Source organism: Dipodomys spectabilis, unplaced genomic scaffold (genome assembly GCF_019054845.1).
Source record: "Dipodomys spectabilis isolate Male_0828 unplaced genomic scaffold, ASM1905484v1 ptg000174l, whole genome shotgun sequence".
NCBI classification, from domain to species: domain Eukaryota; kingdom Metazoa; phylum Chordata; class Mammalia; order Rodentia; family Heteromyidae; genus Dipodomys; species Dipodomys spectabilis.
Genome location: NW_024870851.1, coordinates 3,350,195 through 3,364,317, shown reverse-complemented (window position 1 = coordinate 3,364,317; position 14,123 = coordinate 3,350,195). Strand labels below are relative to the sequence as shown.

Below are 14,123 nucleotides of genomic sequence, written 5' to 3'. Positions count from 1 at the left end.
GTCCCTTGGTGGTATCTCTAGAAGGATTACTAGATCAAGCTAGAGGTGGTTTTGAATGAAAGGAAACAGATCATCTTTTGGAGGAATTATTAGGACAGGAAGCTGGAGGCCATAGGTCATTGTGAAGACACATTGTATTCCTTCTAGCTCAGCTGCCCATTTCCTCCCTATGGCTGTGTCATTTTTATGTCATTTTTAATTCTGGATTGCAGATTCCCCCAACTAGCCATATATGTGAGGGGGGGACGGTCCCCAAGACCCCAAGTGGAGGCCTGAACTTTAATAGTACTCAACCAACATGGACGTACCTGTGATAAAGCCCGGTTTATAAATGAAGGACAGTACGAAATGAGCAACAACAATAATAAAGAATCATAACAATATATTGGGCTAAGATTTCTAAATGTATAAATTATTTCATTCTAGACTTTTCCATTCAATATTTCCAGACTATAGTTGGTGGTGTGTAATGCAAGAGCACAATTAAGGAAGACAGCTCTCCTCCCTCTGCCCTGTACAACCCCATTCTTTTTGGTTAAGCAGAAGGCAGTGTAGCTTCTGTTTCAGGGTGGTTGTTTTTTTTTAAAACTTATTTTGACAGTACTCAGTTTGAACTCAGAGTCTAAAGTTTGCTAGGCTGGTGTGATACCACTGAGCCATACCGCCAGCTCTATTTTTCACTGTTGTGTTTCTTTAGTATAGGGTCTCATTTCCCATTTGGGCACGCAGCTGAGTCATGATCCCTTCATCTCTGGGATTGCAGGTGTGTTATCCATCTTCCCTCCATGGAAATAGAGTCTCATGAACTTTTTTTTGCTTGGGATGACTTGGTACCTTAGTCAGGTATAGGTTGAGAAGGATCTTGTGAACTTTTCTGCTCAGGCTGGCCTTGAACCCTGATCCTCCTCAGCCTCCCAAGTAGTTAGGCTCATGGGTGTGAGCCACTAGTACGAGGCTTGTGTTTCAGACTCTTACAGTCTGTGTGCTCTAAGATGAAGTCTCCTAAAGAAACATGCTCATATTTCTTTCATGTCATTTCAAGTGCCGGGGGGGTGGAGGGGGGGGAGAAGGACTGTGGAATCCCTCCAGGGTGTGGAGTAACATACCCTAAAAACATAAGGGATGAGGTGACTTGGGGGTCATGTATTGAGTGAGCTTTGAACACAAGGCCATTTTATGAGCGGTGAAGCCAGCACTGCTGTGATGTTTGTGGTCTGCTATGGAGGCCGCTGCTTCTGAGTGATGTGGGACACAGCTGCTTCTGTTGCTGCTGGGTGTTCAGACCACTCCCTGGAAGTCAACGAAGAGCCCTGGGCCAGGGGCCCCAACTCAGCAAAAACTAAACAAAGTGTTGAAGGCCATACCTCCATTGTACCACAATGGTGGTAAATATTAAACAAACAACAAATACTAAAATAACAGTTAAAATGAGTATTAAAATGTTACTATAGCCAGGCATCTTTGGCTTACATTTATAATCCTAGGTCCTCAGGAGAATGAGTTTTGAGGATGCAGGTTCAAAGCTAGCCCAGGCAGGAAAGTTCATGAGACTTTTATCACCACATAACCACCAAAACAGCCAGAAGTGAAGCTGTGGAGCCAGTGGTAGAATGCTAGCTTTAAGCAACAAAGCTTATGGACAATGCTCAGGCTCTGAGTTCAAGCCCAAGAACTGGCACAAAATATTTTTTCCACTAGAAAACTGAAGTCAATGAAACATCCTATTGTTTTGACACCAGTGGCCCATTTCTGCCTCCCCAACTAGAGGAGATGGAAATAGGGTTGATCTCAGTTCCAGAAAAACCTGAGCATAAAGGTCATGAGATCTTCCCATCTCAACAGAAAAAGATGGGCATGGTGGTACACAGCTGTAGTCTAAAGAGGAGAATCATGATCCAGACAAAGCCTGAGTTCAAACCCCAGTATTACCAAAGAGTGTTTTTAAAGTGTAGAATTTAAAATGACCTGTTTCAAAGCACTCACTACATTGCCTTTCAGATAAATATCACCCAAATAATTTGTTTGTAGTTTAAAAATAGGAAAACATATCTAATATAAAATTACCATTTAGCCAATTTGTATGTATGTGTGCACATACTCACATGCAAGTGTTGGGACTTGAACTCAGGGCCTGAGCATTGTCCCTGAGCTTTTTTGCTCAAGACTAGTATACTACCACTTATGCCATAGCTCCACTTCCAGCTTTTTGATGGTTACTTGGAGATAAAAGTCTCTCATGTTTTTCTGCCTAAGCTAGTTTCGAACCTGGATTCTCAAATCCCAGCCTCCTGAGTAGCTAGGATTATGGGCATGAGCCACCAGCTCCTGGCCCACTGAGCCATTTTTAAGTATATAATTCTGTGACATTCATTTTATTGCAGTGTTGTACCATCAACACCTTTGAATCATGGTCTGGTGCTTCTTATGCAAATGAGATAGAATCGTGCCTCTGTTGCTCTCTACAGAAGTGTACAAGCTTTGTAGTTCTTATTTAAAGCCTGTGACCTTTGCCAATTACAGGAGTTTTATGTGTCTGTATCAGACGATGCCCGGATGATTGCTGTCCTCAAGGAGCAACTGCCAGAGTTGGAGAAGATTGTGAAGCAAATGTAAGGAAGGGCTTGGCTTTGGGTGTGCTTTCACAAGGAATGTCTGCCTGGCCATCAAAAGAGCTTCCCAAAGGTCTTCCGACAAGAATGATTAGAGCTAGCCTTTCAAAGACTGGCCACACAGGGTTCTGATTGCCAGATGCACAGAAAGATCTAGAACCATGGTTAGCTGTCTTCTGTCCTGAAAAGCTGCCGAGAGAAAGCCTGGGATGAGAAAGAGACAGACCCTCCTTTGCCAGGTGCATAAAGTTGTGTCCCTTTGGTTCAAAGCAAGGAGCTCAGCTATAATACAGTCAATGCCATTTCAAGGAAGTTTCTCCTTGACTTTCTCCTGTCAGAGCTGTAGATGGAAAATAGTTGTGTCCTCTCCATGCAAATTGAGGACTTTTCCACACTGTCGCTTGAGCTGTTATTAAATAGTCTAGTGAGCACACTAGGTTGGACTTAAAACAACTAGGAAATCTGGCTTTTCACATGTGTTCTGCCTGGGATCTACCCACCTGGGACAGAAGCTGTTGTCTTTGTTGCCTTTTTGTGCTTGATCTCTTCATGTTAACATGAGGATACGTCCATTGCTTCCCAAAGGGATTCTGTGGTTTCATCTTCTAATGTAAGATTAAAGTTATATACAAATAGAACACTCTAAAATGACAGTGGTTATGGTATTAAATAATGTGCTTCTCTATTCTCGTAGCTCAGAAGATGCAAAGGCTCCACAAAAGAAGGTAAGACATCAGCTTGGAGTTCCTGACTATCTGTGCCTTGTAGAATTATAATTCCTGGCTGGGAATGTGTCTTAATGGTCGAGCGCTTGCCTAGCATGCATGAAGCCCTGGGTTCAATTCCTCAGTACCACGTAAGCAGAGAAAGCCAGAACTGGCAGAGCTCTAGCCTTGAGCAAAAGAAGCTCAGGAACCGTGTCCAGGCCCTGAGTTCAAGCCTCAGGACTGGAGAAAAAAATAAAAAGAATTCCTATAAAAGTGATACTTTGTGTGTGTGTGTGTGTGTGTGTGTGTGTGTGTGTGTGTACACATGCACGTGTGTGCGTGCCAGTACTAACGCATGTACTCAGGGCCTAGGCACTGTCCCTTGATTTTTCACTAAAGGCTAAAGGCTGGTACTCTACCACTGAAGCCATACTTCCAGCTTTTTTACTATTTAACTGGAGATAAGAGTCTCATGGACTTTTCTGCCTAAGCTGGCTTTGAACCTCTCTCCTCAGATCTTAGTTTCCTAAGTAGCTAGGATTGCAGGCATGGGCCACTGGCACCCAGCAAAAAGTGATACCTTTTTTTTATAGGGAAAAATCTATTTCTTGGCTCTGACTGCTTCTGAGATGCATCTTGTCTGAGTTGCTGGCAGGTGCTGGTCAGCTCCCATTCCATCACTGTGATTATTTTTCTTACAGCACAGAGTTCTTTTGCAACAGTTCAACACAGGGGATGAGAGGTCCCAGAAGCGCCAGCCAATCCGTGGCTCTGATGAGGGTGAGAATTCTCTTCTAACTCATGCCAAACCTTTTATCTGCTGCATCTTTATATCCTCCAAGTCTTGTGTCCCAAGCTGTTTAGCCACACTTCCTGATGCTCTTCCTCCCACACCCCCCGACTGACACTCTCCTTTAAGGAAATATGGATTCTCGCAGGGCCTGGCTCTAGGTCCTCACCTCTGGGAAGAGCCAGAGGGAAGGCATCCGAAAGAAGGTGAGACACCAGGGCCAGCTTCAGAGCAGCCTCCTGCCCAGTGAGAGCACTGTGGCCCTAAACTCACACAGCTTCCCCCAGCAGCCCTCCTGTGGGTGAAGATGCTGACATTTGCTGTTTGCATGCCTAAGTGTTCCGTAATCGTAAATGTTCATAAGAACAACAGAGTTGTCATTTCAAACCACAAATGAATCTTGTCATCTAAGAATACCTCAACACCTAAGAATCACAGTAGCTGGGATTGACTTTAGGATCTGTGGGTTCAGAGGTGAGCTTGTGGGTACCATGTTCCAGTCTGCTGAGCTAAGTATATCTGAGCATGGCAGCCTCAACGTAACAAGATGAGCAAATGGGAGGGAAAGGCCGGAGCGGCAAGCTCACAGAGGTGTCAGTGTGTAGTAACTTGGTAATCAGCTGACAGTGTGGCACTTTGTGGATGATCAAAGAAAGACGAGAAAAAGACAAATCTAGAATACCAGCAAACATACTTCTCATTTTTTCCCATGTCCTATTTGTCCTTCTCACAAATAACTGTGGGCTTTTTATTTTTAATGGAGAGTGGCGGCCATGTGTGTCCTTATTCTTAAACCAATGCCAAGGAAAGCAGGGCTAGAAGTGGACAGGTGTAGATGCATGCAAATAAATGCAACAGTAGGAGATCATACAAGTGTGAGAAAATGTTTTAACTGTTTTTGCATAGCTTCTGGTTTTCTGAGAACTTTGACACCATTTTCCCTCATGATGAACTGTCTCTGTGAAGTTTTGTTTAAGGTCTACTGCATGGACCACACCTATACCACCATTCGAGTGCCTGTGTCCGCCTCAGTAAAAGAAGTCATCAGTGCTGTTGCTGATAAGCTGGGCTCCGGGGAAAGTCTGATCATCGTCAAGATGAGCTCCGGGGGAGGTAGCAGACTTCATTAGTATCTGGACCTTTGGAAAAAATGGGACATCCGAGCAGAAAGCACTGAGAGAGTTAGCATAGCAATTCCAGGCCAACCAGATGGATGACATGGCAGCACGGGAGAGATAGAATCAACCAAGAAGCTCAGTTCCCCAGCGATGATTGGATAGCCATTTGATAAGTTCTTCCTTTTTGTCCTATCTAAGTAATCCAAATGACTTCATTGATGTACAGTTTTTAAATGCATATTTCAAGAAAGGAAATTACTCTGTGTGTGTTGGTACTGGAGCTTGAGCTCAGGGCCTCACACACTGTCTTGACATTTTTGTTCAAGACTGGTGCTCTACCCCTTGTGCCACACCTCTGCTTCCAGCTTTTTGCTGGTTAATTGGAGATAAAAGTCTCACTGACTATTCTAGCTGAGCTAGCTTCAAACTCCTTAGAACTCAGCCTCCTGAATAGGTAGGATTACAGGTGTAAACCACTAGCACCTGGTTTTTGGAATGTTTTTCTTTCTTTCTGTATTATTCTTTTAAGTCTTCTCGGTGTCTGACATTATATATAAATATATAATATTTATTAAGTGAGCTAATTTTTTAAAATGTAGATGGTGGCTTAATCTGGTTATTGTTGTTATACTCCAAATTAGGGAATGGATGAAAAATAATACATTTTACAACAACAATCCTACAGTGTCTTTGAACCCTTCCCTCCTATGTTTAATAAAGGGACTTTTTTTATATCTGGAGTGCTGTGTAGTTAGACCATCTAGCAACTTATCTAAATCTCTAGTGCTGTTCTTATATATAATTATGGCTGTGTACAGAACTGGGTGAATGAACTCTTGGATTCCCCTCCTTGTTGTGTGGTCATTTCTGATAGCATCTTGAGGGTTGTGTGGCTGTGCAAAAGCTGTGTCCTTTTGATTCAGTGGGTCCCTTCAGTCCTGTATTTTCTGCAGTTGCTCTGCTCTGCATGTTCCGGTAATTCACCGAGCTGGTAATTTGTTGGTGTGATTAGGGCCGTGCAGCCAATCTCAAATGTATTTAATAGGCAATCTCACGCTTTTTATTTTCACAGAAAAGGTGCTGCTCAAACCTAATGATGTCTCGGTATTTACAACGCTCACCATTAATGGACGCCTGTTTGCTTGCCCGAGAGAGCAATTCGATTCATTGGTAGGTGGGTGTGGATGGCCTCCTCAGAGTGCCGTCTGCAATCAGGAAAACTAGTCTGCAGCTTCATTTCACACTCACTTTGAACCTGGTTGCTAAAACATCTTGAATACTACTTGGCTTATTCTACACTCCTGACTATGAGCAAAGCATTAGGTGTTTACTAGAGATGCTCTGAGTTTAGATTTCTCTTTTGTGGAAATCAGCCAGTTAGCACCACTACTGGCTGAATTACAAGTCAGTTGTAATTACAACTGACTTGTAATTCAGCTCAGTATAACGTGTCCCCAGCTCAGATATTGCTAGGAAAATCTTTGGTTCTTAGGCAAGGATGGAAATAAGCTTAGTCTTCCAAGCAAGGCATTACTACCTAGGAGACTCCTTAGGGTGCTGTTGTGCTCATTGTCCCTCATTTAGCAAATGCCAGAGTGCTCATTGTCCCTCATTTAGGAAATGCGAGAGACCTGAACCCTTCCCCAACCATCCACCTTCCAGCCCCACATAGCTTCCCATGAACACAGGACACACTTGTGTCTTCCTATTTATCCTATAAAAATTAAGCATGGAAGTGAGTAGGTATTAAAAGATCTTAGAAGGCTTGACAGGACCAGCTTGGAGGGTAGAGAAAGAAGATGCCCCAGGCTCTGGACACACAAGGCCTTCTTTCTTTCTAAGGAAAAACAGAAACCAGAAGGATGAAGGATAAACTGCACCAAATTTGGGGAACAAAAGTTTATCAGTGAGCATGAGACTGGGTGATACATGAATAGGTTCAAGTTTAATCAAATCAGGCTCATGAGGTAATTCAGGTCTCTCGGGTGGGGCGTAGTCCAGCAGCAAAGCGTGTGCCTAAGCACGTGGCATGGTCTTGATTTGATCCCTGGTACCATGACAGTCAAGGATTGTCTTCTTTGGACTTGAGTTTGGTTTCTCTCAGCAGGATCTTGGTCTCTGATTAAGAGAGACTCACTTTTACCATCATTTTTTTTAATGTTTTCTGGAAACAGGCTATGTAGCCCAGACTAGCCTTGAACTTGAAGCCTTCCTGCCTCAACCTTCCAAGGGCTGGGACTACAGGCATGTGCTACAAAGGCCCAATTTAGAACACTACCTTGAATTGATACTGTGAGGAGAACTTGCAGAAATGGCCTCTGTTCCCTTACTTCTCCCTCAGCCCTGGTCCTCATCCTTCCTCTGCCCCCAGCAGCATAAGCTCAAAATCGCCTCCCTGTCCCTTTCACATATTCTTTAATCGTCTACATTTATTATTTTCTAAATAAATACTTTCCAACGTGGCGGGGTTGAATGTCATAAATGAGTTGTGCCTACCCTGTACTGGAAAGAAATGCCTTAAAAAGCCACTGCCATTGAAGCTACATGCAAGGTGCCATGTGATGTGTTTACTGCACAGTGCACAGGGGCCTCTCTTGCCAGCTGGTTGTTGGCCATGGCGTTGGACGATGTGGCAGATGACAAGGCATGTGGACAGTCTCCCGCTCCCTGGGGGCAGATAGTAACTTTTAAGCTTCTGTTTATTTGCATGCCACCATTCCAAGGCCTTGCTTATCTTCCATGTTGAAAAGTAATTTACTATTTCATAACAAGTTACCCTGGACGTGGAGCTCTTCCCTGTTGGGGACCTGCTCTTTGCTGAACACCGGGGGGTCCCACCTCACCTGCTGAACATCTGGAGCCTTGGAGCCACTTCTCCTACTTGCTGAAGGGTTCTGGAGAACAGTCCTTCTAGGAAGAGCCATCCAGATCTATCAACACCTTCTTACCACGTGACTGCTCTGTGCAGGGCTGGGCTGGCTTCTGTGGCCACGGGGACCAGTGCCCCAGGCCTCTGTCCTCATGACAGCTTCTGTCAAGGAACTCAGAGTCACCCAAGCAGCCTGGAACAGAAAAAGCTGAATGTTCAATGGTGTTAGGTTAAGGGCTTGGATTCTGAGCTTTTTGACATTTTATTTAATGTTAGGACAAAGCAAATTACAGGCAAATCCCATTGAACTATAATTTGGCTCTGCTTTTATCCATTCACTGGTTCCTTAGACCTGTATTTAGTACCAACCACATTGTTGTAGGCTTGGAATTGGTTCTGGCTCCAGGTCCATCAGCTACTTGTCCAGTTAGAGTGCTTTTCTTCTCTGTTCTGACCATTGGGATGGTTTCAATGACAAATCCAACATGTACCTTGAACAGCTCACTGTGGCACTAAGGATACCAGTGTGTGAGGCTCTCGTGTGACAGGTACTGCTACAGAGCTAGCCACGGGGTGGTGGGGGAGGTCAGTGGGGGCCACAGTGACAAGAGGATGTAGGATGAATCTCACTGACTGTCAACATTTGCTCACTTTGGTGCCAATTCTATGGCTTGAACTCAGGGCCTTATACTCTTGCTTGGTTTTTTTACTCAAGGCTGTCACTCTACCGCTGGAGTCACAGTCAACTTTCAGCTTTTTGCTGGTTATTGGAAATGAAAATCTTACAGACATTTTTCTTCCTGGACTGCCATTGAACCTTGATTCTCAGATCTCAGCCATCTTGAGTAGCTAGGATTACAGGGGTGAATGGGAGGCTTACAGGTGTGAATGGGAGGAGAACTCTGCTGGTCTTCCAGTCACTGCTTTCCAGCTTCAGGAAAGAAGTCATCTCTCAGAAAGGTCAGGGAGAGAATACACAATACACAGGGTCCCCCCCCCATCTCTCTTTCTCTCTCCCTCTTTCTCTGTGTCTCTCTCTGCCTCTCTGTCTCTCTGTCTGTATCTGGGCAGACACGTGTGCAGTGCAGTGCAGAGGATACCTGAAGTCTACTGTTCCTCATCTGCAGGAAATTTCCGTGGCAACCTCTTACAAAAAATGGTTCAAGGTGATACTTCCTATGGAACCAAGAGTCAACATGTGAACCCCCATGTCAGAGAGAGAAGCACATTTTCTGTGCATGCAAGGCGGGGTTAGCTGCCTTTGAAAGGAGCAGAGAGACCCAGAGAGATCCTCAGGGCTTTTTGTTACTGTCATCTCTGAATAGAGGGATGACGAGCCAGCATCCATGACCAAAAACACCTTCCATCTTTGTTTCCTTTTTTTTTTGGTCCAAGACTGGGACTATACCTCAGTACCTCATGCTTTCACTCATTGGCTAGTGCTGTACCACCTGGGCCTTGCTTTCAATCCCCCCCTTTTTTTTCCTCTCTTTCCTTTTGTTATTCATTTGTGTCTAGAAGGAGGGGTACTGGGCTTGAACATATGGCCCGGTGCTCTGTCACTTGAGCCACAGCGTTTTAGCAGCTAATAGGGGATAAATGTCTTACAGATTCTCCTGCTTCACTAGATCTGGACAGCAGTCCTCAGATCTCAGCCTCCTGAGTAGCTAGGATTACAGGAATGAGCCCCAGATACCTGGCCCATCTTAGTGGAAGAGAAGCCATAAAGCCTCAAAGAAAAGCACCTGAAAGCCAGATAGACCGAATGTCTCCAGTGTGCAGGAGAGTAAGAGTGTTGTGCAACTGCCCAGAAGAGCACGGGGGCCATATTCACGCCTGTAGGGGAGAAGGGAGCCAGGGCAGAGTAAGGTTCACCTCAGAAGTGGTCCTAAGACCTAGAATTCAAAGGCTTCTCTCGCCGTCAGACCTAAGACCTGGTTGAAACCACTCTCTTTTACTTCCGTCAATCACTTGTACATCGGCCTCTGGCTGGTGGTTAAGTTGTAGGGCTTTGCCATCAGTGCTTTTCTTCCCTGCTCGCAGTCTGTTGCATGGAGGGGGTCAGGGACAACAGTATTTAGCATCAAAGTCTGGGGGTTGTGCTTCCCACACCGTCCTGTGCATTTGTGTTGCTGAAGCACTGTTGGGAAGTGAAATCGTTTGGGACAGGGGCCCTCCCCTGTGCCAGGCACCGTATTTGTATGCTACACTGAAATTCTCCTATCTAATCCTCTTAGAACCAGCCTAGGGGTTCACGACCCTCATTTACCCACTTGGCTATTAAGACCCCAATTCACTAGCACTGGAGCCACAGTCAGGAGATTAAGGGATCAAGCCAAGTGTGTAGCAGTACAGTGGAGTTCTGTGTAGTCTGCTGCTCTCTAAGCTGTCACTAACCTCCTCTATTATCTGGCCTATTACAAAACCCAAACTCCTAATCGCAAAGACTTTCTAAAAGCTGTTCCTTTGGTTCCCCCCTGCTTTCGGCTCCTGCCAAGCAAGTCTCTTGACAGCCTCTCCATCTTTAAGAACTTCTTACCATCCATCTACCTATGATGAGCCATCTCCAATGCTCAGGGAAGCACTGACCTACCTAAGTTTTTCTGCTATTTTTTTTTATTGTCCTAGTACTGGGGCTTGAACTTAGGGCCTTGTGTTCTCCCTTAGGCTTTTTTCCTCAAAGCTGGTGCTCTACTACTTGAACCACACTTCCACTTCTGGCTGGTTAACTGGAGATAAGAGTCTCTTGGATTTATCTGCCTGTCTTCAAAGCACAGTCCTCAGATCTCAGCCTCCTTAGTTGTTAGGATTCTAGGCATGAGCCACCAGCACCCAGGTGATCTACTACTTATTTTTAAACACCAAGAACCTCTTCAGGCCACACATTCATTCCCAGTACCTCCATTCATGCTCCCTCAACTGTTCATCTCTGCACCTCAGAGCCATGTGTACACACACACACACATTAATGCTTAACTTTAAAAAGGCAAGAGCCACTTACATTCTGACCATGGAATTCTTTAAAGTTCAGAATTGCAGGAGACACTGACAGCATGGTAATGATGGTGATGAGATGGAGCCTGTATAATATCACTACTTGTGATAGGAACTTACTTTTGGTTTTTGTAGTAATGGGAATTGAACCCAGGACCTTGCCTATGCTGAGGCAAGCATTCTACCGCTGTGCTATATCTCCAGCCCTCTGAAATGAACATTGAATATCCAGATATAGTTGACATCATACTGGAAAATATTCTTTTCACTTTTGTTATTTTGTAATATGTGTACTGACTGTTTCAGTTATGGAGATTTTTAATGTGTTAAATATACACTTCTTTTGTACATAGATCTTTCATCTTATGCAAACACTTTAGACCATTTCCCATAATACAGAAACAAGATAAGGAAGTCAGATGAAAACTCTTGCCTGAGAGCCTTTCCAAAAATAACAGCTAGATTTTCTAATGTCTTACACCAAGCCTCAAGGTCATGTGAATATCATTCTTATGGTGGTGTCCTGTCTCACACCCCCAGTTGATGTGTTTAGAAGATGGCACTTAGCAGCTTAACCACCCTTACCAGCATTAGCAAGGAACACTGTGGCTAGATATACAGAGCTGCCATGCCTACCTTGCTTTGTAACCACTTCAACAAATACTGTGCAAACACTGATGCTTGATCTCAGGGCCTTGTGCTCTCACTTGACTTCTTCCCTCTTGGGCTGGTACTCTACCACTTGAGCCACACCTCTCCTTTTGTATTATTGCTGGTTCATGGGAGATAAGAGTTTCACTCACTTGTCTGCCTGAGCTGGCAAGGAACTGTGATCCTCAGATAATCCTAGGATTACAGACATAAACCACGTTGGTGCCCACGTGATCCTTCCTTCTCTGCCAGGGGAAAGGGAGAGAGTTCTCAGGGATCTCCAAGCCCAGGCATAAGAGAATCTCCACATTTTACCCTACATGGAATCTTACTTTCCATATCCTGCATTTGTCAGTCAGTGGGATTGACTCTAATGCTGCCGATGTCTCAAATGGTGGTAGTCAAGCAAGTGACACTGAATGCAAAAGCATCTTTGCCTTCTGAGTGAAATTCTGAATGTATCTCCAGAACCTTTTCTTACCAGAAACTCCTGAAAGCACATAGCACCAAGTCCTCATCTCTGTTGAGGTCCTGATCTGGTTTTTTTTCATTTATCATCTACAGACTCCTTTGCCGGAACAGGAAGGCCCAACCACTGGAACAGTGGGAACTTTTGAACTGATGAGCTCCAAGGACTTGGCATACCAGATGACAATCTATGACTGGGAGCTCTTCAACTGTGTGCATGAGGTAGGCGGACATGTGTGGGTGGTCTGGTGTATAGAGGTTTTGAATGAAGTTTACTGGCCTGGCTCAGGTCTAAGGATTTCATATGGGTGGCCATATGGAAGCCAAATGACAGTGGGTGTTTGCATACCAAGTTTATAAATAAAGCCTGTTACAAATTCTTGGAGTGTTCAAGAAAACTTCATAAAGCCATGTTGTGCTATATATGCATACTAAGCCAACGACACCTAATTTATATTTGTACATTTCACATAGCTCATGGAAAGCCCTTCAGATCCAGAGATACCTGGGTTAGTGAGTGAATTCACATCTGCAGAACAGTGAAACAATCTTTAAAAAAAAAAACAGAAAAAAAATCAGGCTGGCATTTTGATTTAAAAAGCAAACAAATAAGTGAAATTGTTTCCTTTTCTGTTCTAGCTGGAGCTAATCTACCACACATTTGGAAGGCACAATTTTAAAAAGACCACAGCAAACTTGGACTTATTCCTGAGGAGATTTAATGAAATTCAGTTTTGGGTTGTCACTGAGATCTGCCTTTGTTCTCAGCTCAGCAAGCGTGTGCAGCTCTTAAAAAAATTTATTAAGATAGCAGCCCAGTAAGTATCTTCAGCTTGGGAAGAGAAAATAGCTTCAGAATTGTATTTTAATTTTATTTTCTTAGACGCCAACCTCATAAAGAAAAGCAGGGCATAGGAGTTTCTTATGTACAAAGACCAGTCTCAGGAGATTACAAGTAACTGAATTATTGTAGAAGATCAACTTTCTCTAAGCTTTTGTGAATACATGCATCAATATATAAAGTAACATATTATATCGCCAATACTAGAGTCCACTCCCTGACCTCTGTTGGCTCTGAACTCAGAAATTTTGTTGCCTTTGATTTAGAAAGTTCTCTGATAGAAACTTGTGCTTGAGGCTTTTGGAACGCAGGTCTGGCATGACACATTCTCACCAGTAGAGGGCAGTAGAACATGCTTCTACAGAACACATCCAACTCAGCCAGAACAAAATCAGAAAAATGCATGAAGGCGAGCTAACCTGGTACAAGAAAAATCATCTCCATAAACATCAGAGAAAGCAAACATCTTATAAATATTCTATTTAACTGCACTTGGTGGGAAACAATTTATTTACTGCAGGGGCCAGTTAGATTTCTCCCTGACATGAATTTAATCTCCTGCTATTTAGATATGCCTGACAACCTCCTGTTTACTTCCATGTTTTTGGTATCACCACAGTGCTAAAAATAAAAGGCTAAATGTGGCCTGTGGCTGTGAGACTCCTTCCGTTCCTGAACGCGGGGAGCTCCAGCACAGGAAGATTGGGAGAACAAGTGACCCTGGCCAGGCAATTTTCTTGAGCCAAACAGTTGAGATCTCATGCCGAGACTGATTTCTAGCACTAAACAAAGGCGTGAAGGCTGCTTGGGGTTTTACAAACATCACTTTACCAAAATGCCTTGAGCCATTTTGCCAAAACTGTGAAGGTTCCATGGGATATTCGATCCTTCTGATTCAGATTTGACTCTCTCATCTTGGGGAAAAACTGGCTATTCAAGAAAGATTTAGCAGTGTTGCATGGGAATTTCTGGTTCTGCATAGAGTGTCTCTCTTTCTCTTTCTCTCTCTCCCTCCCTTCCGCCCCCCTCCCCCTCCCCACTCCCCTCATTGCAAGGAACAGCTGACTTCCCGTGTT

The 14,123-nt window shown here is 44.1% G+C and overlaps 1 protein-coding gene across 5 annotated transcripts in view; it reads left to right on the top strand.

Moving 5' to 3' along the window:
- Rapgef4 (Rap guanine nucleotide exchange factor 4) overlaps window positions 1-14,123 on the top strand; it is a 305,860-nt gene that overhangs the window by 267,168 nt on the left and 24,569 nt on the right. For all 5 annotated transcript variants that reach the window (XM_042694172.1, XM_042694174.1, XM_042694173.1 and 2 more), the window contains 7 exons: window positions 2,521-2,609; window positions 3,304-3,334; window positions 4,018-4,096; window positions 5,073-5,219; window positions 6,297-6,394; window positions 12,303-12,428; window positions 12,846-13,024. In XM_042694172.1, the coding sequence (XP_042550106.1) occupies window positions 2,521-2,609; window positions 3,304-3,334; window positions 4,018-4,096; window positions 5,073-5,219; window positions 6,297-6,394; window positions 12,303-12,428; window positions 12,846-13,024 (749 nt within the window). The remainder of the gene's footprint in view (window positions 1-2,520; window positions 2,610-3,303; window positions 3,335-4,017; window positions 4,097-5,072; window positions 5,220-6,296; window positions 6,395-12,302; window positions 12,429-12,845; window positions 13,025-14,123) is intronic.